Source organism: Brachyistius frenatus, unplaced genomic scaffold (assembly GCF_029030835.1).
Source record: "Brachyistius frenatus isolate BFR_SWC_R1_liver_20210118 unplaced genomic scaffold, ASM2903083v1 Contig_12, whole genome shotgun sequence".
Taxonomy (NCBI): domain Eukaryota; kingdom Metazoa; phylum Chordata; class Actinopteri; family Embiotocidae; genus Brachyistius; species Brachyistius frenatus.
Genome location: NW_027210611.1, coordinates 5,092,686 through 5,115,755, shown reverse-complemented (window position 1 = coordinate 5,115,755; position 23,070 = coordinate 5,092,686). Strand labels below are relative to the sequence as shown.

Sequence of the window (23,070 nt, the reverse complement as noted above, 5' to 3'; positions counted from 1 at the left end):
GGTTTTGTCACACACACAAATTTCTTACCTGTATGTCTGTCGGTAGGGCTCGTCTCAGGACTGCCAGCAATGTGCTGGGTGACGGTGTCGGTGTAGTGCACCACCTGTCTGAACGTGAGCTACAGAGCTCGAGTCCTGCAGGACAAAGATTTGGTGGAATAAAGCTCACAGCGCTGAGATGCCTGGAGTGTCCATTTTTAATGGCAAAGTTTCACCTGATGTGTTGTTTTTATTAATAACAAAATACATTTTTGGACAGAATTCTACAAAAAAAAAAAATGTTTTAGCTCTTAAGAAAAAAGAAGAGAAAGAATTAATCGAAAGAAACCTGATGAGAAACACTATGAACTGCAAATGTTATCAGAACAAAGGCTTGGAAGGAAACAGGTATTTTTCTCTTTGAATTATCTGCACCCACTCGTGCTGGTGGTATCATTAGGAGCAACAAGTGTAGGAGACATAACTCACAGGACTTGAGGAGCAGGCGGGATTAAGAGCTCACTTCCTGTTGCATTGCAGCGTTCGGTGTGAAACAAACTAGAGTTCTCTCTATGGTATGTTAGTTTCAAAAGTTTAGGCTTTTGGATTTTTTTTCAGGGACCAAATTGCCAAAAATTACTATATTCTAACAGTATTTGGAAAAAGAGCATAAACAGTAACTTTGGTTCTGCAAACTGTAGGTGGTGTTTTTAGTTTTAGCATTTGTTACTCTGCACTGACAAAATCCAAATAAAAGATGTTAACTTTGTGCAAGAAATAGCACAAGATATTTTGTCACATGCCTTAGGTTGATTTATTTTCTCTTTCTTTTTGAAAATTGTTTCTGTAACTCGATTAGTAATATCAGCAGCTGGTCTATATTCTTACATTTTATTGTCAACTCCACTTACGACAGTAGCATTGAGTTTGAATAGGCCACATTATTGTGTGGATACAAGGTCAGGGTGCTAAATATGCCAACCTTGTCAAATATAACATAACTGTTAGGAGGTCAGTCCAACCAATGTTTTGTGACTTGATTAACGCTGGCGTGTCTTTCTTATTGAAAGCTCTGAGCACCATCTGGTGGCAGGAAGGTCACTACGCAAGACAAAAAAAAATAAAACAGTGACCTAGTTACACATTGGCTATGTTTGGAATTGTTTCAAACATTTTGATGCAGAGAAGAACATAAAATTAAAAGTTTCAGAAGGAACCTTAACAACTGTATATTAGTTATTACAACAAATATATATGAAAACATGTTGGTGCATAGATAAAGTTATCTTCTCCAAATTTTGCATCTTGCATCTGTTCCAGATATGTAGGAAAACAAATGCTTTTACTCACAAGTCATGCGTACTGCGGTATTTCAGTGCTGTGTAATGCAGTGTTATGAATAGAAAACTGTAAACAAGCCAGAAATAATTTTTTTCTGTCGAGCAGTGAGTGGAGAAGTACAGGAAACTGTGGCTGCTCCCTCTGGGCAACAAGGGCGAAGCCAGAGGGATGCCACTCTGTGTTTACTGACATCTCCCAGAGCTCGGTGCAGCTGTGAGGAGATAGGGAGGGGGAGGAGGGAGGGGGCGTGAGCGTCACAGCCAGCCAGCAAGCAAGAGAAAAGGAGGGGAATTCATGTGGAGGAGGGGTTTCATCGAGGGTGAGAGAGATTATGAGAGATGGTGAGAAAAAGCAAGAGAGCGAGTGACTGTGTGTGTGTGTGTGTGTGTGTGAAGGGGGAAGATGCTGTTGCCAGGGAACAACGCTGAAATAGAAACGTTCATCGTGTCTAGCTCGCAGGAGGACAAAAAGTCATTCAATGATGGAAGCAAAACGGACTGAACGGGAGGAAAACAGGTGATCCCGAATCTGAGCCGCCTGAAAGAGTCAAAGAGAAGGTAGGCAGTTGTGATTACATAACCATCATAACACAGCACCCCATACGGCTGACATCATCCCAGCGGGATTAGAGCCTCGGGTGGGGGCATTAGTGTCGGTGGAGGGAGGAGGAGGAGGAGGAGGAAGAGGAGGGGGGGCAGAGGGGGACTCGGCAGTGAAGAGCAGAAGTAAATAGGAGGCAGAGAGAAAGAGAGTGATCATCATGAGACGGGCTAAAAGCACAGGGTGAGGATTATCTTTTGTTCCAAAAAGCAGCACGGGATCCGACTGGCAGAGGACACAGAGACCATGAGAGCAGGATGCTGTGTGCTGGGTTGTGACTTGGACTATCTCATTCATTCTCCTCTTTACAGGAGGACACAATTTTTCTCTCAATCTCCATTGACGGCATCAGCCAACAACAACAACAACAACAACTGTACAGCAGCCCAGATCCTGAGCACCCGAGCGTCCTACCCGCAAATGTAAACAGTGATGACCCTCCTTCAGCTTTAAAGAGGAACAAGCAAGATAAGGACGCTTTCAGAGGAAGTGTTCGTAATTACAATCGGTGAGTACCCTGCCTTTAAAGCGAGACGTGATCTCTGTTAACGGCTAGAAAAAGTGCTCTCCTTCAGGGCAGATTCCGCTGATGTGAGGCACAGAGGGCAAATTGTTAAAACATGACATTGAACATTTTGTTTTATTCTTGAACTGTATGCGTTTCAAATTATTTGAGACTGTTTTCGTTTGTCTGGTAATTAAATGACAGCAGCCGTGACAGAACAGCCTCCCGGCTTTCCCACGCATTTGCAGGCCATGACGATTTTGATGTTCTCAATCTCCTTCTTCATAAGAGTACTGACATCTTATCTTCTACTGAGAGTTAGAACAGTTTTTTTTTTTTTTTTTTTTTTATTTCACATTAGATGTTCATGTTTTTCCTTATTTCTTAGTGCTTGGCTTGTGGTTTGATCTGGTTTGGGCCCCAAAAGGAGGAAAAGGGAATGATTTGGATCAAATTGGATCTGATGGTTTTGGACACTGTCAGTCAAATCTGCTCCAACTACAGCTACGCAGTTCTGATGAAGCAGGTTAGCTGAAGCTTCAGGTGTCATTAGATTAGATTATACCCAAAGATCTTTTTTTTAAACTTTAGTTGATGCTCTCCGCAAAATTTGAAGCCACGTTTTTATGCTTTTGACATCACTGTCCTCTTGCAGCTGAACAATCAGATGAGTTTGAGGAGGCGATGGCTGTACCCGATCGTAATGTCTGTTGTCTTTCCTCATCAATAAACCAGTTGAAGCTCATCCTTAAGCGGCAAACATGGTAATGATTCCATAAGAAGAAAAATGACTTTGATGCTTATTCAAGTGGAGAATCCGCTTCTTCGCTTAAATTTTACTTATCGTACATCAAACACAGAAACATTATGTGGTAAAATGAATGCACATATAATGTTTGTTTTCCATCTGAGACAGAATTTTCCGCATCAAATTTGGTTTGCACAACAGAGTCAATAACTCACGAGGTAGTGTTTGGAAAATGAAGGCTGCTCTGCCATCTGGACACAAATCCCCACCGAGCACGTGCCGCTGCATCATTACTTTGTGTCCATCAATCAGCGGTTCGCCGTATGAGCAGCTGAGCCGGGGAAAGAGACATTTGCACAGAAACAAAACCACATGCACTGAACATGTGAGAACAGAGGAGGAAGGCAGATTGAATTGTGATTGTCCCTGGAGGGCCTAAATGAAATGGGTGTGCAAAGAAATCATCATCACGTCCTCATTGAACACTGTAACTTTCACACAGTGTTATCCAGTGTAAACACTGCTTCCCCTCCCCCCCATCATTCAGGATCCGATCACGCATTACCAGCATCATGAAGCCGGAGGGCCTGCGCCTTTTAGCAAACATTTGCTGTTTTTTTTCCAAATGGACCGGCTATAGCAGATCAGTGCCATCCCAGTGGACAAATGGACTGCGATAACGTCTGCCGTGGCATGAACTCTGGTTGGGACAGTGACGTAAAAAGGAAGCTCCTCCACTCCCCCCCCCCCCAAAAAAAAAATTCTGACATAAGACTCGCACATGATGGTCGCTCTGTGAATTACTCAATCTTGATTGTCAAGCCGCAGCAAATGACCCAAACACGCGACACTGTCAAGCTTTACGTCAAACAGCAAGAAAAAGACAATGGATGGTGACTTCTGATTTGGTTGCTATGGAAGCAAAGACCAGTCTGCTTTATGAAACCATGTATGAGTTGCTTGCCTTGAGGGACTGTGCTGAATGAGCAATTTGATGTTTTATTTCTGTGTCTTTCCCCAGGGATGAATTGGAAGGACACTCAGTGGGATTTGGTTCCACCAGATTATCATCGTGACTTCACTGTACTCTATTTACCCAGAACTAAATTGCCCTCGTGTGCCGCCCGCCTCCAAAAAAAAAAGAAGCCATTTAATATACCATTTACATAAAGTTGTTGGACTGATGAGGGTCAAATTCAACTCAGAATGATAAAAGTTGAAGCAGAAAATGCTGATATATCCAGATTTTTGTTTTTTTTGTTCCTCGCATAGACTACCAAAAACATTAAATCCTACATTTCCCATAATTCAACTGGATAGTTTCTTTCATTAGCTCCCTATTGTCTGGTAACCACCCACATCTTTCAAACTCCACACCCTCGGTTTGTTACGCAGGTTTGATTAGTTTGACGTCTCAAATCAAAATTCACACAAAAGTGGGTGGGGTGCCGCCTTTAATACAAATACAAGTAGCTTACGGTTTGACAGTGTTTTAACACTTGGTTTCCTACTGAAAGGTTTGATGACTTTTCTCTCTGTTTGTCCACCACAGTGAGCTGAAGCCCGTCCTCCCTGGCAGGGGATGGGTACAGCAGAAGCCACTTTACGCATGGACAGCATGGAGGTCAAGGATGAGTGGCAGGATGAAGACTTCCCCAGGTATTTGTTTGTGTGAGAGAGAGAGAGAGAGAGAGAGAGAGAGAGAGAGAGAGATTCTGGGTTTGTGTGTGCAGTTTGTCGGATTTGTGCACGTGCCACTAACAAACAGATCAGGCTTTAATGGAAAGTCAGTCACGTGTGCGTTAAAGGCTGAAAGGAAGCAGGTGTGTTCTTTAAGTGACGTGGTCGCTAGGTGTTACGTGACGACGTTGTATCATGTCGGTGAACAAAATAGCAGCGAGCAGGGAGAAAAAAGGAGAAGTTGAAACAGTATCCAGCAGTGGAAAAACAGGCGGCCGCCCACTCTTTTAGAAAAATCATTTCTACAGCGGAGGCAGTGTGTTTATAAAAAGTGAGCAGCAGAACAAGTTGCTCAAGAACACCAAGTATGTTCACAACAGTTTTTTAATGTATGAATATATATATATATATATGTATATAAAAGGAATAAATAAAGCGACAGAACGTTTAAAATGGAGCTCTAAAGAAAGATTTTTCACTGCAAATGTTTCTTCTCTTCCCTGCTGTTTAATTCCCTCTTGAATACTTGTTAGTGCAGTCTTCACCTTACCTCAACAAAAGCTACTGACAAAATAATAACGGCAATTATGCCAGCAGAGCTCCATCAGCTAGCCCATACTTGTGGTGTTTTCGGGTGTGTGTGTGTTTGTCTGTGCAAGCACATCTATGTTGGTGTGTGTGTGTGTGTGTGTGTGTGTGTGTGTGTTGGGATGAGTTCTGTCTTCTGTAATCTTGCCATCTCGTCACCCCCAGCTTTGATGGTTCAGCTGTCTTATTATAATGTCAGAGGGGAGTTGGTAATTACTGGTGTCACTTTCTTAAACATCAGATATTGTTTCCACGGTAACAATGTTGTTAAATCAAAAAAGAGCCTCCCTAAAAACAATGGATGAAATACAAGGAATGACTGCTCATACTTTATAGTTTGTTACTGAATTTATTTGATATGAATTTATTTAGTTTAGCTGTGGAGTGTACAAACTGCAATTATAAACAAGCAAAACAATCATTAACTTGGTAGCAGGAAAACATCGCCATTTAATTTATGCTGGATATTCACTTCTATCTCTGCAGGCCTCTACCAGAGGATGGAGATGTTGATTCTTGTTGCCTCACTGACATCAGAACCAGTAAGTGGAATAAATACACAGCATTAGATTTTTATTTTTTATTTTTACCACATACTGTATCTGACCTTCCCCAACCTGCTGTTTTAGTCCCTCCCACCAGTCTGAACGTCGGCGAGTCCATGACCCAGCGCAAGCGTCGCACCCTGGTCGCCCCCGACATGAACCTGTCTCTGGATCAGAGCGAGGGCTCGGTGCTCTCCGACGACTTCCTGGAAACGCCCGACGACCTGGACATCAACGTCGACGACATCGAGACGCCTGACGAAACCGACTCCCTGGAGTTCATTAACAACGGCAACGAGCTGGAGTGGGAAGGTCAGACGGACGTTAAATGATACTCATGAAACATTTAGATAATCAGTACTGAGGAATTTTTAAGGTCAGGGGATGAATATTAGAATGAATATGTTATCTACCGTTGGCGGTCCTGTCACGTAGTGCTGCCGGCTGTCAAATGAAACAAAAAATTTAACTGAAAACAAACACTGAATAATAAACCTTGTTAACGAGTTTTTGTTTTTACGGTTGTTGTTGATATTTTTTTTTAAACGCTGTTAAATATTTTTATTCTCCAAAAATTATTTATTTCAATCACAGCTTTGCTTTTGTGTTTTCATCACGATTCTGGTGAAACAATACCACTAATTGTAGTTTAGAAATTATCATAGAATAATTGAATATTCTCAGCCAACCTGTATTCATTTATTGTTTTTATTCAAGTATTAGTGGAAGTTGTGCAAAAGAATCATAGTCAAAGTTGATGTTAAATTTAAAAGGTTCTGCTTGGTGCGGCCGTGAACCGTGTTTAAGCTTTTTTTTTTTTTTTTAGCAGACAGAAAAGTTTCATCTTCCTGTCCCTTAAACGATCTGAGCCTTAACTTTCTGGCGTCACCTCGTTTTCAGATGACACTCCTGTGGCCACGGCGAAGCGTCTTCCAGGTGAAAGTGAGGAGGAGAGAGACTCGTCCGGTCGTCTGTGGCGAACGGTGATCATCGGGGACCAGGAGCAGCGGATTGACATGCAGGTCATCAGGCCGTACCTGAGGGTGGTCACACATGGAGGTTAGTGAGAGAGCGTGGGCGCCGGAGTTAATCCAAAAGGGGTTTCAAACACCACGACTGACACGAACGCTCTCGATCAATAAAGTCTAATCTAATCTCATCAAATTTGTTTACGTAAAACATATAAACTTTGGTAAAAAGAGAGGAACTTTTCTTTCAAAAATACAACAACCAACAAAAGCTGAGGTTCGTGGAACTACAGCCAGAGATCAACAACAAGAGTAAGTCTGTGGACAGACGGGTAATACTATCGGCACACATCCCAATAATAAATCTGAGAAGCATGTCAAGTGAAGAAGAGTGCATATGCATTCACAAATATATTATTTAATGTAGCCTTGTGTCTCCTTACTGTACATATCTTACCAGAGGATGAACATGGTTTGCAGGTTAAAAACATTAAATCATGAATTTTAAAACCTGATTGAAGCTAATGATTCCGACATTTGACTGTTTTGTACTGTGAATGTAGAAAATAAAAACACAGATTTTTGTTGTGATAGCTTTAGGTGTTCAAACTACTCTTATCCCTGCTGAATATGTACTAACCCTGTCCGAGTGGAGGAACCTATGAGGCAGCAGTCAGCTCAATGTTGGACATTAAAACTCATAAAGTAAAAAAAAAAAAAAAAAGGCAAAGCTAATTTACTGCCCATGTGTTAAATGGTCTGCACGTACAGAGCACCATTTTACCTTTGCGGGTTCAAAGCGCTGTAAATCTTTTGCCTTCCATTCCCCTTTCACACACACTTTCACACACACTTTCACACACGCACGACAGCATGGGTCGCAGGGATTCATCAGGATTCAGTGTCTCGCTCACTGAACCACCAACCTAAAGATTAGTGATCAACATGCTTTACCATCTGGTCATCACCGACACCCTGAAAATACATGTTAGCCTCACGTCATTAGGCCCCAATCATCTACTCCCAACAAGCACACTGAGATATTTCAGTTTTTAAAAAGCAACACTTATTAAAGGCAATTGAAAAAATGTACATCTGTGAAGCTGCTTTGTAACTAATAAAGCGTAAGTGATGAATGCATTTATATATGTAACATTTGAGGGAAATTCATATTTAAGTAAGTTCTTTTTTTTTGTTTTTTAGATCTCAACAGTTTTTTCAGAGCGTGATAATGCAGTTGATGACATGACTGTTTTATATCATATACCGTGTCTCCTCTACTTCACTAATATGTGCCTCTGTGAACCATCAGGTTATTATGGCGAGGGTTTGAACGCCATCATTGTGTTTTCATCCTGCTACCTTCCTGACAGCAACTGTGAGGACTACACGTACATCATGGAGAATCTTTTCCTGTAAGATCATTTCTGGTCTCTGGAGGGGCTTTTTTTTTTTTTTTTTATCAGGATCCTACTTTATTCTTTTTTTCACTGTGTAATTTATCAAAGGACATGATAGAAGAAAATGTGTTTTAACTAGTGTGCATGTCAAATGATTATTAACATTAAATTGAAGTCGAAACAGTGCAACACTCCTCATTTTGACTTCACTTTGTGAATAACATCTGAAGTGGGTCGACTCAGAAACTGGGTTTTTTTTGTAGTCTTCATTTGGTGTGTTGCTTTTATGTTTCGTCAGCAGATCTGAGTTTGTTCGTTCTGTTGTCAGGTATGTTGTGAGCAGCCTGGAGCTGCTGGTGGCTGAAGATTACATGATTGTTTACCTGAACGGAGCGACGCCTCGCAGGAAGATGCCGGGAATCAGCTGGCTGAAGAGATGCTACCAGATGATTGACAGAAAGTAAGACAGGCAGTGTCAGAATAGTTTGTGCAAACATGAAGGAAATGAGAAGAAAAGTCAGAAATGTGCAACTGATGATGATGTTAAACATGAAATAAACACAAACACTGTCTGAATGTCTCCTGCAGGTTGAGGAAGAATCTAAAGTGTCTCATCATCGCTCACCCGACGTGGTTCATCCGGACAGTCTTGGCCATCTCAAGACCTTTCATCAGGTGATTACATATTTATGATCCATCTATTTATTGGCTCTGAAAGCATGTCCATATACATATCTACAACAGAGAGAAGACAGTAAATAAATTATAAAGCTATGCCAAATTCACACAGTACGGTGCACATTTAAAACATAACAAAACATAAAAATGTAGCTGTTACATAATGACAGGGTGAGTGCTGGCACTGATACAGATATAAGTTGTCAGACATGATAATTGAGATATAGTAATTGCATGTTGTCGATGTTTTCCGCAGTGTGAAGTTCTTGGATAAGATCCGCTACGTTCACACCCTGCAGGAACTCAGCCAAATAATCCCCATGGAGCACGTGCAGATCCCCGAGTGTGTGCTGCAGTAAGTACTCTCAGCCACAAAGGGTCTCTGTTGAGACACTACACACAGCGAACCAGCTGTTGTATACTCCCAAGTTTACACTTTGAAAAGGTTCTTACAGTACAATGAAGAAGGCAAAACTCAGCCAACCAGCTCTTATGTAAATGTATAGTTGTCGTTGTTTCCCCGCATCTTAAACAGTAGATGAATATGTTATAATCAGCATTTACTTTGGTGACCTTCTGTTTTTATGGCAAACTGTGATCATCTGAAACCTGAGAATACAAAAAGTAAACTATAATGGCTGATTCCTGTGCAGACAACAGTCGAAGATTCATACTGATTTTAAGGCAAACTGTAGGTGGCTGTGTGAGGCTTTGGGAAGCACTGAGGTGAATACTTGAACACAGTAAACAGGGCCAACAGCTGACATAATATTTGGCACATTTCCTATATATGATTTTTAACAGTATACTACAGTGAACTTGTAGCTGCAGTGCATTACACAACTGGTGAGAAATATGTTGATTTAATACAACATCAATCAGAGATTTCCATTCTAAATTTTTTAAAGGTACGATGATGAGAAGTTAAGAGCACAAAGGGAGAGGTGAGCGATTCATTTTCACGTCGTTTTGTGTTAAAAATAGTTTTTGTTCATGCTGTTTTCCTGCCTGTTAGAAGTCTTATTAATATTTGCCTCTCTTGCTTACAGACTTGATCAAGAGCAGCAGCAGCAGACCAACTCAGCACTCCCCAAAGAAAGGTGACCTGAGTTTGCAGAACATACAGTGCAGCTACCATGTGGAAATTAGTCAGACATCTTTCCTTTAATAAGAGCCTGTGACTGCTAGAAGTCTCAAAGAGATTTCACTTGTACTCGGTACAACTATAGTTACATTACTTAAATCGTTTAAGACACTGAAATAAGGAAACTTCCTACAATAATATCCATGAAATAGTTTGGAAAAGGCTGGAAGATTAAAATGGGGTGAAATCTAATTTGTTGTTTCCAGGCCAACGTCCATGATAGCTGAGGTGGGACGTGACATCTGACATTAAGGTAAGATGTCCCGTTCGTTTAACTGCCTCCTCCATCAACTCTCCAGGCTGGTTTGTAATGTCAGCCCACGGTAACTAATCTCTGACATACAGGGAAATGTGCACAAAAATATGCTGAAGTGTGTAAAAGAGACACGATACGGTAAATCAGATGTTGGACGGAGGCCTGTCTGGAGTCTTGGGTCACTGACCAAAGGTCTAAAGGGTCAGCTCTTAGGCAGCAGAACCGAGATCCAGTTTACAGTATCTCATTGCCTCAAATGTTCTCATAAAATAATGTAGAGAAGCCCATGTAGAGTAAAATATCAAATAAATTCTGTGCTTTTAAATCTTTTTTATTAGTAGATGATCCCCTGAAGAAAATAGAAACACTTCACTGGTTCTTTAATTACATTCAATTATGTTTTGATCTGAAAATGCTAATTGTATCTAAATGTTAGTAACTGCACCGAATTAAACAACCGTGTGCTCTGAGAACTCTGGGAGTGAATCTCAAATTGACCTGCAGTGCTTGTGATTACTGTCATTCATCGAGTTCACCTCATCTTCCCTTTTGCCAAGTCACGTTTCTGTTCTTTAAATCCAGACTTTATGCGAACCCAAGTAATGTTAGCTGATCCTCAAGCGTTACCTCGTGTGACATAAGGCACAGCTGCTCAGCTCTTCAAGCCTGCGTGCACACAACCGATCAATTCTATTTTTAATGAGCTGAACGAACCAAGTCGAGCAAATTGATCCGCGCAGCACAGTCTGTCATGAAATCGAGGGAAATACCCACCGCGGCCGGTCGAGGTGGGTTAGAGTGGAATTATTTTAGACGCCCAACCCCCTGTGGTGTTCTGTACTGCTCACAGTTTCTATCATATATCAAAAGAGCTATCATCCAGAGGACTGGCTGACATCCCAGGAATGGACACAGGCCCCGTCTCGTATCCAAATGCCAGCACAGGAAGCAGGAGAAAAATGAAGAGCCAAACCTGATATGTGTCAACTTGGACTTAGTTTAGATTTAATGTAATCCCCCGTGACAACGCTGCCAGGTTTCAAGACTATCTGTAAAGTCGCTCAAGCGTTGATGATGTGAGACTTTTTAGCTGTCAGAATAAAGGTGATAGGCAGAGTTAAACAATTCAACTTTCTGTATTTGCATTTCAGAGCTTAAATTGAAAAGCCCGTGGGGGACATTCGTTCATTAAAAATGGGAACCAAAGTCACAAGCTGCTGGCGCAGGATTAAATCCTCTGAATGGATCAATTAGCTACAGGACAATCATTCCTCAATATCGCTCTTATTTTCAGTGACATGCTTGCTTCTAATGACTTCATTAACACCAAAGCAGTACAACTTAAAGCTAAATGAGAAACGATCACCTTCCTGCATGTCAAGCCGAGCTTTATCTACAGCATGACTTCAACTATGTGAATGAAAAGTTACGGACTCGGATGGACTCTCAAGCTTCACGGAGCTGGGAACATGTACATACCTGTAATATATTTTGGAGAAAGGTGTTTGCACATGGGGTATTGTTTGGTTTCATGGATACGTGCTGGAAAATAATGTGCAATGATGTTGTTCTTCTTAAACCTAAGGTAGATGTTACTGATGCAAAAAGTGTGTTCCAGTTTTCAAGTTTTCCAGAGTTGAATATGCAGGTGGCATGCTTGTTCATATCCTTCCTGTATTTGTTACATGTTTCTGTCAGTTTTTAAGTAAGAAAAAAAGTACTTTTACAAGATGGAGAGTATACGTTGTTACAAATGAAATATATTTAAAAAGAGAGAGTCAAATGAATTGCTAAAAGTGTTATTTATCAAAATGTGCCATTTACTGTTTGTAAAAAAAAAAAAAAAAACAAATAAATGAGTAAACTAAAACCAACTGATGTGATGATTGTCCACTTCCGGCATTCAACCATGACTCCTAAAACAGAACATGCGACTGTCTCACCCGGGTACCTGACAGCTTATGTTTTCAACCTTTTTATTGCCTCTTAAGTGCATTCCAGTTTGGTCCAGAATATTTCTGACAGTTGAGTTATTAAGGGGCATAATGATGATCTACGAGTGTGTTGGCCAAGTCGGTCAAAGTTCTTTGTATCACTTGACTGTCCTCTGCTGCCCTTTATGGGAGGTCATTTGGACTTAATACCCTTGAGGCGATTCTTTATTTATCTATGCAAAGTTACAGTGATCACAAGGTATTAGAACAATACATAACCCATAATTAACTGTATGTTCCCCTGTGTGTTCCCTGATATTTTTAGCATTAACTTTGAGATGGTACTGTCATCATTAAAAACAAAGATACATTTAGATTCAAATGCAGTTTACATAGTGTAAATATACAGTAAAAGAGCTGTAAATGTATTTCTTCTAAGAAACCATGATTCAAAAATACAGTAAGAAACTATAAAAAACCGCAGTATTGAGCAGGCAAAGCTGCTGCCAGTTAATTACTTTTACATTAGCTAGCCTGAGAAGCCCTTACTGCAGCGTGCATATCAGGGCGTGGCTTAATATGGGCGGAGTCAAAGGTAAACCCCGCCCATATCAAGCAGTGCATTTCCGTTACTTCAACTTCAAAATGCACTTGGACGAAGCTAAATTTGTTGTTTTCAAGATCAAAATATAATGTCTATATCCTCGTGACCGAGATGAGAAGTAGCAAAGGGGGCTGTTGTGCGAATGATGATTAAATCATTAAATGATTAAACTGTATTTTTTGCGATCGCTTTAATCGTAACAATTCAAATTTGAATATCGGCTGTAACCGGGGAAAGTGCTCGATGTGGGCGGAGTCTTGAGTAGCGTCCTGACGCTGCAGTCAGGGTTACGTGAACTGTCCGGCTCTGCCCAAAACGTTTTTAAACTCCAACCAATACCTTTAAAGCCGATTGATTAACACATTGTTTGACCTGCGTGTAAACAAATGTATACATTTGTCATGTCGAAATGTTTTTCGGATGCGGTGTCTTCTCGCGTTGTCCTGAAGGAGTTATGTAACAGCCTCATAAACCACAAAAAAAAGCTTTTTAACATTTCCTACTGAGTGCGGATTAAAAAAAAAAAAATCGGCAGATTAAAAAAAAATCGGCTTCAACACAGTTTTGACTTTTGGAGACAGCCAGGTTAGCTGTTCCTAGCTGTTTCTTCCTTCTTCCAGTATTTAGCTCCATGTTTAACACACCCTTATGAGAGTGGTGTCAAACGTCTCCTTAAAATCTCGTCACGGAGATAGACAGAGCAGTTTACTATTCCTTTATGCCTGACAACGTAGGTCATGATATCACCCCTGGGAATGAATTTAAAGAGTCTCGTTTGAACCGTGACAAAGAATAGTGGGGAAGTAAAGCAGCGTCTCTCCTCTGATTATAAGAAGGAAAAAGTATGTGCACCACATGCGTCTCATGACCAACCACATGGATTTTGTGCCCTCAAGTCAACCTGAGCTTTTGTGGGTGCGTTTTTTTTTTTTTTTTTTTATCCTTTCCAGTTTTTTCCCAGTTTGTAACCTTCTCTGATTAGTAATGTCAGACGCCTGTCAATACATCAAAGCCGCCAATCACACGTGTCAGCAGGCGCCACTTTTCCGCTGGCAACCAAACATAACACCACGCGCTGATAGCTGCAGCTCAAAGTCCACCTCCTTCACACGTGCAGTTACACAGATAAGAGCTGTAGAAGAATTTATTCAAATACTGTATAAATAACTCAAACGCAAGTTTCAGCTGCACACATCCAGAGGTGTTTAAACAACCGGGGCTCACAAGCAGTGGGCACCTAAATTCAGAGAAATAGACGTGTTTCATACTTATGGCCGTGACTCCAGACACTGTGATCACATGGCTGGCTGCTATGTACTCCAGCTGGTTGCATCAGAAATATGCGTGACGCATAATAGCAGCAGGCAGACACAGCCAACTAAATATAGTGCTCCTGGTTTTCACACAGCCGGAGCTGAGCTGTCTAAGCATGGAAACTTTCCCCCTAAAAAAAACCCCTAATAATGACGTTTAGCTCTTCTGTGACACGGGTGTCTCCAGAATATATTTATGGAAGGTATTTCAGTATATTTATGATGATTCCATACAGGTGCTCATTCTAGAACAAAACTCCCTCATGATAAATTGCATCAGCACTTAACCTGCTTTTTTAGTTTTCAAGATTTTGAGTTTTTGAAACCATGCAAATTTAGAAGACATAAAGATTTTACAGACTCAAAGCCATCACTTTCACCAGTTCAGAACATCTTCCCGCCTGAGGCACCACATGACTGTGGCTCTTTCCAAAAACAGAATTAACTTTGCGTTTCACAGCTCAGCCGCATCACAAATTTCACAATTATTCTCTATATCACCTGAGAACTCTGTGGGATGTCGGATTTGTTGTGCGTTTGGACACCCGCCCGACAGCAGGTGGAAATTGTGGGATCTACTTTCACGTAACTGAGGCTCCTGACTCCTGCGCGTCTCATTGGTTCTGTGGTCTGTCACCTGCAGGGAAAAAGGAGCTGATTGGTTTGAGAGGCTGTGACGCCACGGCCAGACCCTTTATATGCCAGGCAGAGAGATTGTCTATCAATGAAGTAGTAAAAGGGGGGAACATTTGTGGTGGAGAAAAAGGAAAAGGTTTTCAACAGAAGCCTTTTATAGACTGTTTGCTTTGACTGGGTTCCCTGCTTTTACTTACTGAATTCCAGAGGTGACCAACGCACAAAAAACGAAAAATGAAGTTAATCATCAGCATTGGAGGGTAAGTCTTATTTAATCTATTCACCCAGCTGTCTATTAACTGAAATTTACAAAAAGAAAATGTTATGTAACTTGTGTCTCATGTGGCTTTAATTTCAGAGTGACCAACGGTGGGAAGACCACTTTGACAAATAGACTGCTAAAAACATTACCCAACTGTTGTGTGGTGTATCAGGATGACTTTTTCAAGGTAATTCTTCATTCTTTTTTCTTTTTAAGTCACTTTATGTTTAGTTTAAAGCTACAGTAACTATTTTATGGAATTAATGTTGAGTGATAATTCTCAAATATTTGATTTGCTACGTTAAAGTTGCCTTTTACGACATTTTGTGCTCAGAAATGATTCATCAGTCTGACTTGCAGATGTCCTATCATCGCAGTAGCCTAGTAATACATCTCGCTGATTGTCTCCTGGACAGCCAATGAAAGGGCTCAACGTCCCCACTTAAAGTCAGACGTTACACACTGATGCTGGAAACGTTTTGAATGAGCATTTCATTTCATCTGCTTAAGTGAAGCCAGAAGATTTTACTCCTACTACAAACACGTGCTGCATTCAGGGACATAAAGGACGATTGACTATCGGACACCATCAGTTTTTTAAAAACACATTTTTCGTCTTGTGTGACTACTTTGTAAAGACAACACAACAACAACAACAAAAAAAGCCTTTTCTTTCTTGAAAGAAAGTTTGAGAGTTCAAGCAAGAAGCTCCAACTCTTAAAGCTTTCTCTCTTTAAAGTGAGGTGACAACGAGCGTTAGAACCATTCTGCATACTTTTAAAGTATTGTAAATTAAGAAAACCTTTGTCGTGGGGTATTGTAACCGACATTTTATAAGCGTAACTATTTAACCGCGCCAAAAATTGTCACAGTGCGTTCACTTTTGGTGGAGACGAGTCCTTGACTTATCCTGTCCAGGTGTGATCAGCTCCGACTGCTTACTAGGTTGCAGCAATGTTTTATTGGTGACTGTTATTTCAGAAACCCGATCAAATAGAAGTCGGGGAGGACGGCTTTAGACAGTGGGATGGTAAGAATGGATTTCGCGTAGGAAAACCATGCAGTAATGTACTTTTTCTTTCCTGCACATTTCTTTAGTTTGGTAAACAATCAATCCTAAACTCGTGATTTTCTTTCAAACATTCTGTGAATGCTACAGACATTCACTAATAGTGACTAATGTGTGTTAAAGCACATTGGTGAGGACTGTTGGTCGCATGTGTTGTGAAGCCCGTTTTTCTCTTTTCTCTCCTTGTTCTGTATCAGTGATCTCCGCCCTGGACATGGAGGCTATGAGCAACACTGTCAAAGGCTGGCGCGAGAATCCTGTCAAATTCGCCCGCTCGCACGGCGTCAGCCTGTCACCCGAAACCGAGGAACCGCACTCGGAGGACAAGAGGATCCATATTCTCATCGTGGAGGGGTTCCTCATCTACAACTACAAGTGAGTCACGTGCCAACTGGACGTGTTTTTCTACACGGGCTCTCAAACGTAACCTCTATTGACCTCTGAAGCTTTTCACTAATCTGAGCTCCGTTTTTCCTCGTGCAGGCCTCTCATTGACATCTATGACAAATGTTTCTACATTTCCATTCCTTATGAGGAGTGCAAAAGGAGAAGAAGGTAACCAGATCCTGGAGTGACTTTTACAGATTCCACTTAACAGTTGCACATATGAGTACGGGGGTGCAATTAATTGATTCTGTCTTTGTAGCACAAGGACGTACACAGTCCCTGACCCCCCCGGCCTGTTCGATGGCCACGTCTGGCCCATGTACTTGAAACACAGGAAAGAGATGGCGAACAACTGTAACGGAATAGGTTTGTAAAGCCACGCGAACAAAATATGAACGACGGGGTCCGTCTGTCTCCCTATCCGCATCCCCGATGTCAAAATAAAACCAAAACATTCCCCTTCTTCTGCAAACTCCTCTCCTTCACTTTTTCTGGACAGAGTACATTGACGGGATGACATCAAAGGACGATATCTACAACAGAGTGTATGAAAGTGTTCATAACTCTCTGCTGAACAAGTTGTAGGTAAAAAGAAAATGTTCTCCAACAGATCATATGATGACGAAAATGTTATGATAGTTGTGAGTAACTTCTCTCCTCTCTCTCTGTCTCTCTTCTTACAGCAGGACGCGGATACCAGCGGATTTGTGTATAGACTTGTAAATATCATTTTGAGCGAATGTGCAACACCGGTTTCGTACTTCGAGCCTGATTTGTAAATAGATAATCATGTAACTTATTAAGAACTAACGGCAGAAGCTTTGTGTTTTGTATAATCCCGTGTAACTTTTTTTCTAAATGAGAAGCCACCTCTGGACTGCCCAGTGTTTTAACACCTCTAAAGGATCTAAACTCTGATGTGAACGTATGAAAAGCCAACTGGGAGTAAGGATTTGTGTCTCACAACTGAAAGAAACGACTGAATCCACTTTCATGTTTCCTGTTTTTCTTCCTACTGGAACTCATTAAAACACACACACACACACACACACACACACACACACACACACACACACACACACACACACACACACACACACACACACACACCCTCCTCGTTACTGCAAAGGTGCCGATCGAGATCACAAACCTCACGATTTACGGCACAAACATTCGAGTGCATTGAGGATGGCTGATAACATCCTGCGGCTCCTGAATTACCCGCCTTATCATTCAGATTAGATTTAGTGCCAGAGAGAAGTAAAAGTAGTCAGCAGAGAGAGTATTTCCCTCTAAAAACAAAACAATAAATTCAATATTGCAGAAAAAGAAGAAATATTTTAACCACCACTAGAGGGCCGTTTTGTACATTAGGATACATACAGATGAATATTTGAGTGTCTATAACTTTACAGAAAGAGGGAACAGTTATTTTGATGAACAAAGATTTGACAAAGTGTCAATATTTTATCATCTACTCACACATATTTGCCTTCATCATCCTCTTAAGTGCCTGAAACTGAAATATCTGCTTTTTACATGAATCATTTTGATCTTTTTCACAATACTATCTGTGGCTTTCATTCTAATTCTCATATTAGCTTTTCATCTATAAAAGAACTTTACCGGCTGTCACTTAATGTAGAGATCAGATCTCTGGACATCCTGACATCATCTTTAGTCCAAGAAACATTTACCACAGCTAATCAGATGGAATCCTTAACTCAGGCATCATAAAGTAGCATAAGTGTAACAAGAAATAAGAAAATCTTAGTGTCTCCTGACACAGCGTCTCCCTCCAAAGCTCCTATTTAATTGACCTTCATGATGTTCCTATGAACCCTATTGGGACAATTATCCACCCTTGTAGATCAGAATAAACTGTACATGATTGCTTAAGAGCCATGCTAAAACCGACACCTTGAGCACCAGGTGTTTGGTTGAAAACTGAATTGTTCTTGCCCGAGGTGCTAACAACTCATCCAGTGACATTATATAACCCCTCTGTGTCCTGTTCTGTCGCTAGAAGTACAAATTACAGCTTTTTTCCCCCCTTTTCTTTTCAAATTTCTTTTACGATTTCTGGCATCGACTTCAACATGACACTGCATGAAGGTGCTTGTGCTTTTCACTGGCGGGTTAACACCTCCTAAAGAGCAAAAGTCTTTTCAGCCACATCGCTCTGACGCTGTCTGCACAGGAATGAGGGGAGGTGGGAGCAGTGTGTTTTCACCTTTATTAATACTTTAAAATCATAAACCCAGTGAGTTACGTGGTGACCCGTGACAGCTGTAATTCATAACACTCAGCCACAGAACAAATAGCGCCTGTGTGACGGACAGTGATGACTTAAGACGTTCAGAGAAGATCTATCGTCTCTGAGTCTGTGGTGTCACCACGACTTTTTCCGCATCTGTCCCTATGATCATTCAGATCACCTCGCAGTGTACAAAAGACAAGCCCAGTCTGTGCCAGGGCTGCAGCGGGTGTGTAGGGGGGCGGGTGGGAAGTTCATGGTCTTGTGATGCATTTCTCAGAGTCTTTACGTGCCAGCAGTTGGTCTGGACCAGACTGGAGCTGCTCTGACGGTTTATATTTAGGGTAAGTGCCTAGGGTGTCAGGGGAATATATTTAACAAATGTACAGCCAATTACTAACAGCCACACACACACACACACACACACACACACACACTGGCCCGGTTTGACTCAGGGGCTTGGTCCTCACATGCCACGTAAGAAGAGATGGGGTGGCATCTGCTCCTTCGTCACCCGCCGCCATGGCAACCCCCAAATGTATGGCAAAAGGGGCATCCATATTAGGGTGGGGAGGCAGTGACACAGGAGATAAGCTGCGGTTGTATGCTCCACAGACTAGTATGAGTGGGCGAGGACCCCGGAGGCATGTGAACAGTTGTGGTTCCACCGAGTGGATGACAGGAATATTTATGGAGGCCACACTGACACAAACGTATGCGAACAACTGATTCCATTTTGGTGAAACAGTTGACTTTGAGTCTTCTATAATGAACATTTATAAGCAGGATATGAACATGTAATAAAAAATTATGTAGTTGTAAGCAGGGATGAGGACATTTCAAGAACGTATTAATGTACTCTGTTTAAATAATAAGAACAATAATTTTGTACTTTCCACAAGGACAACATATTCAATATTATTAAAACAGTGTTTTACTGTATTATCCTTCATTATCTGTTGATGCACAGCATCTGCTTATGTTGCTGCAGAATAAATACATTATTGTGTGTTATAATACATTAAATATTCATATGTATGCTGTTTGTAAATTATAAATTGATAAATAGGAAGACTTAAAGTAAAGTGATGCCCCTTGTTGTAGTAACTGCAGGCGAGTCATGGGTTTCTCACTGTTGGTCAGGTGAGTAGGTCACTGCGACTTGATTGGTTTACTGACGTAAAACCAATAGAGAAATAAAATAGTACATCTAGTCCTAATATTTTCCTTAAAAAAAAAAACTTAAAAAAAAAAACTACGTCCAGCCTCCTCACTAGAGGCAAATAAATTCATCCTGTATTAAACTTACAGTTTTAAACTAACTAGTCCTAAAGCTAAACCTAAAATATTTAACTAATTAAGATGTAATGTTTCAGCAAGAAAGGAAAAGATGTATGTCCCCACATGTTTTCTGACTGGTGGTTTAAATTGATTGTGCTGACAATGCATATTTCTCTACTGATCATGTTCACATATTTTAAGCACGGTGTGCGTGTCCAAGTTCTTTAAACTAAAAAAAATTTCATGTGTGAATTTTGGTCCAAAATAATTACCCTCAGGGGCAGGAACCAAAATATATGAGAATTTCTCCACCCACTAATTAAATAAAGTCTTATCTTATCTTGTGACTGACTGTGACTTTGACAAACTCTGCACCAATGGCGCTAATTCATCCAATAAGTAGAGCTTCATACCAAGCAATGGAGTATATAAACTATTTAACTAACATTTTAAAAAAAATCTAAAACTTAACTGTTTTTGTTTTAAGTGTTAAACTTTGCCCCACTGAGTGATCTCATTTCGTTTTGGCTGCTCTTTGTCTTGCTTTACTTCAAACATTTATAGTGAATAAATAAAATACCTGATTTGTGCCAGATCATTTTAATAAATGCCAATTACATAAGTTTGATTAGCCCTCTTAGTTCTAGTCCGCAGATAAAAATAGGCTACAGAAATAAGAAAACTGCATCTGCTGCCCTGATATATTTTGTTTTTTTCCTTCATTGTTATTTTGCAAATCTTTAGTCAACAAACTTTAATGATGTAACTTCCACTGTGTCCACAGAAGTACTCGGGTCTTAAATAAAAGTACCGCAATCTAGTCCTGTAGTCAACCTTTTGATTGAGTAAAAGTATTAATATCTAAATAACGTACCAAAAGTTAAAAAGTACTTATTATGCAGAATAGCCTGTTACAGAACGATAAATATAATATGCTGTAACTGTATTAGAATTATTGGTGCCTTAGTTAACAATATGTATAATAATATTACATTTTGTATTAATGATCTGAATCTGCCAAATAACTAATAACTAAAGCTTCAATTTAAATGTGGTGAAGTAATAGAACTGTTGTCAAGTACACTACTTGAGTAAATGTACTTAGTTACTTTCCACCACTTTCCTCACATCGAAGAGTTTCAGGCCAAAGATAATCACTCAGACACAGACTCCTACTCTCGACATGAGACAGTATTTAGAGTGATGTTTACCGTCTGGATCCGGGTTAGAAGTCCTTTTAAGACCGCATTAAAAGGTCACATTAAAATCTCTCATCACCAATTAGCCACGTGAGGATGAAGGAAAACGTGAAGCAGGATAACGCAGCTCACAGCTGAAATGTGAGGAGAGCGGGTTGATTTTTAGCAAAGGTTAATCAAAGGTAAGCAGAACGTGAGTCACCAGAAATCTGATGAGCTGCAGTCCTGCGTCTGTCAAATGACCCACAGTTCATCTTTCATCAGACAACACTATTTTAATTCACGTTAGACAGAAAAATCTATGTTTTATTTATACTTTTCTGCTTTCAGGAGGAACTGAATATCCACATAACGTCAGATTTACCCAAAGCAGAGTTGAATAATTTTCATTTTTCAAACATGTTTTCAGCATCTCACCTGTATTGTCTCCCCATGATCTGTGGTAAACCCTCTGGATCTATCATTTTACTCCTCAGAATGGCAGTGTGAGGCCTCAGGGGAAGACAAAAGGTATATTCCTTGTAGGGGAAGTTGCTTGTGGTAAAACCATTTTAAGACCATCATCTTCGTTAAACCTCACAAGAAGCAAAGCTGTGAGCAGCCCTGGATACCTAGATTCATGGGATAAGATATATTCAAAGCGTAGAAGAATTAGTCTTTGACACGGGGAAAGATCTGCTGATGCTGTAGGTGTACCATGAAAACAACCAGAAACTGTTCCTTTTATTTCCAAGCACTCCTAATTTACAGTACAGATTAGTTTTTTGTGGCAACATTTGTTGTGATTTGTTTACTTTCAGGTCAGACACACAAGAAAGACTTAATTCAACATCAATACTTACTGGCTACATTTTGTGGGTTACATGTCCTGCTGGGGAAGTCTTGTGCCAAACCAGTGCCGAGGATCTGTGGCTCTTATAAATCTGGGTGGCAGCACAGGGCTGGATTTTGGAGCAGGGGAGGGTTCGTCTGGCTAAGAATAGAAAAGCATTGAGACTCATCCCGAAAGCCCTATTTGGCAAAGGAAATACACACCGCGATACTTCATCTGAGAGGTGTCAAATAGTGAGCCCTGCATGACTCTGCACATCAGTGTGTGTGTGTGTCTATCCTATTTGTGACATGTATCAAGCATATGACTTACTTTAAGAAAAAAATTATAGTGACATTAGAAATAGTCTCTAGTTTTAAATTCATGTTTAAAGCTGAGCCACACAGAGAAGGAAAGTATTTCATGTACAGTAAATACTACATTGTATTTAATTTCCTTTAAAAAAAAAATATATATATATATATATATATAATGTTTTTTTTTTTAAATATTTTTATATTGTTTCTTTTCTGTATCAATATGTTTATACCTATTTTTTAATAGAAAAACAGCATTTGATATTCTTAACGCATTATGTAAAGCACATTGAACTCCTTTTGTGTATGTAATGTGCTATACAAAATGCCTTGCCCTTATTTAAGTATTTTCATTTGTTACTTTATACTTCCTCCCTTAATTTCAGAGGTAAATATTGTCCTTTTTTTACATTTATTTGGCAGCTATAACACCTAGTGACTTTGCAGTGCAAGTTTTTTTTTTTTTTTATAGGAAATGTATACATTCAGCGCACAAAATTGTCTAATGGGGTTAGTTCAATGTGTGATTGAATCCTTCAAGTTTTATTTTCTTTTTAAAGTGACAAAG

At 40.3% G+C, this 23,070-nt stretch overlaps 2 protein-coding genes and 1 long non-coding RNA gene across 6 annotated transcripts; 2 read left to right on the top strand and 1 right to left on the bottom strand.

Annotated features, from left to right (window-relative positions):
- Positions 1 to 1,665: 1,665 nt before the first annotated feature.
- Positions 1,666 to 12,203, top strand: LOC138617404 (caytaxin-like). Of its 2 annotated transcripts, none has more exons than XM_069692395.1 (14): positions 1,666 to 1,877; positions 2,232 to 2,428; positions 4,726 to 4,832; positions 5,928 to 5,983; positions 6,071 to 6,298; positions 6,887 to 7,045; positions 8,267 to 8,369; positions 8,683 to 8,814; positions 8,943 to 9,029; positions 9,289 to 9,387; positions 9,941 to 9,976; positions 10,082 to 10,132; positions 10,383 to 10,429; positions 11,584 to 12,203. In XM_069692395.1, exons 3-13 carry the CDS (start codon positions 4,756 to 4,758, stop codon positions 10,420 to 10,422), a joined length of 1,068 nt encoding a protein of 355 aa, XP_069548496.1. In that variant the 5' UTR covers positions 1,666 to 1,877; positions 2,232 to 2,428; positions 4,726 to 4,755; the 3' UTR covers positions 10,423 to 10,429; positions 11,584 to 12,203. The 2 variants fall into 2 exon arrangements, with proteins under 2 accessions (XP_069548496.1, XP_069548497.1); XM_069692396.1 differs by lacking the exon at positions 1,666 to 1,877 and adding an exon at positions 2,016 to 2,103.
- On the bottom strand, positions 6,293 to 22,280 carry LOC138617406 (uncharacterized). The gene is made up of 6 exons (XR_011310656.1): positions 22,217 to 22,280; positions 21,792 to 21,985; positions 8,980 to 9,089; positions 8,738 to 8,793; positions 6,876 to 7,023; positions 6,293 to 6,430 (listed from the first exon to the last, which is right to left on the bottom strand). It is a non-coding gene; the product is annotated as an uncharacterized lncRNA (long non-coding RNA).
- Positions 14,999 to 17,626, top strand: LOC138617405 (nicotinamide riboside kinase 2-like). Of its 3 annotated transcripts, none has more exons than XM_069692398.1 (8): positions 14,999 to 15,179; positions 15,278 to 15,368; positions 16,163 to 16,211; positions 16,448 to 16,625; positions 16,734 to 16,805; positions 16,897 to 17,003; positions 17,137 to 17,222; positions 17,324 to 17,626. In XM_069692398.1, the coding sequence occupies exons 1-7, from the start codon at positions 15,154 to 15,156 to the stop codon at positions 17,220 to 17,222; spliced, it is 609 nt and encodes a 202-aa protein (XP_069548499.1). In that variant the 5' UTR covers positions 14,999 to 15,153; the 3' UTR covers positions 17,324 to 17,626. The 3 variants fall into 3 exon arrangements, with proteins under 3 accessions (XP_069548499.1, XP_069548498.1, XP_069548500.1); XM_069692397.1 differs by having other exon boundaries at positions 15,000 to 15,179; positions 17,321 to 17,626; XM_069692399.1 differs by lacking the exons at positions 14,999 to 15,179; positions 16,163 to 16,211 and having other exon boundaries at positions 17,321 to 17,626.
- Positions 22,281 to 23,070: the final 790 nt, after the last annotated feature.

Excerpts from the sequence above, each read along its gene's own strand:
- LOC138617405 (XM_069692398.1), top strand. The coding sequence starts at position 15,154 with ATGAAGTTAATCATCAGCATTGGAGG. Across the intron at positions 16,806-16,896 it reads GAGTGCAAAAGGAGAAGAAG|CACAAGGACGTACACAGTCC; the intron begins GTAACCAGATCC and ends CTGTCTTTGTAG. Across the intron at positions 17,004-17,136 it reads GAACAACTGTAACGGAATAG|AGTACATTGACGGGATGACA; the intron begins GTTTGTAAAGCC and ends TTTTCTGGACAG.
- LOC138617404 (XM_069692395.1), top strand. The coding sequence starts at position 4,756 with ATGGGTACAGCAGAAGCCACTTTACGCATGGACAGCATGGAGGTCAAG. Across the intron at positions 5,984-6,070 it reads CCTCACTGACATCAGAACCA|TCCCTCCCACCAGTCTGAAC; the intron begins GTAAGTGGAATA and ends CTGCTGTTTTAG. Across the intron at positions 6,299-6,886 it reads CAACGAGCTGGAGTGGGAAG|ATGACACTCCTGTGGCCACG; the intron begins GTCAGACGGACG and ends CCTCGTTTTCAG.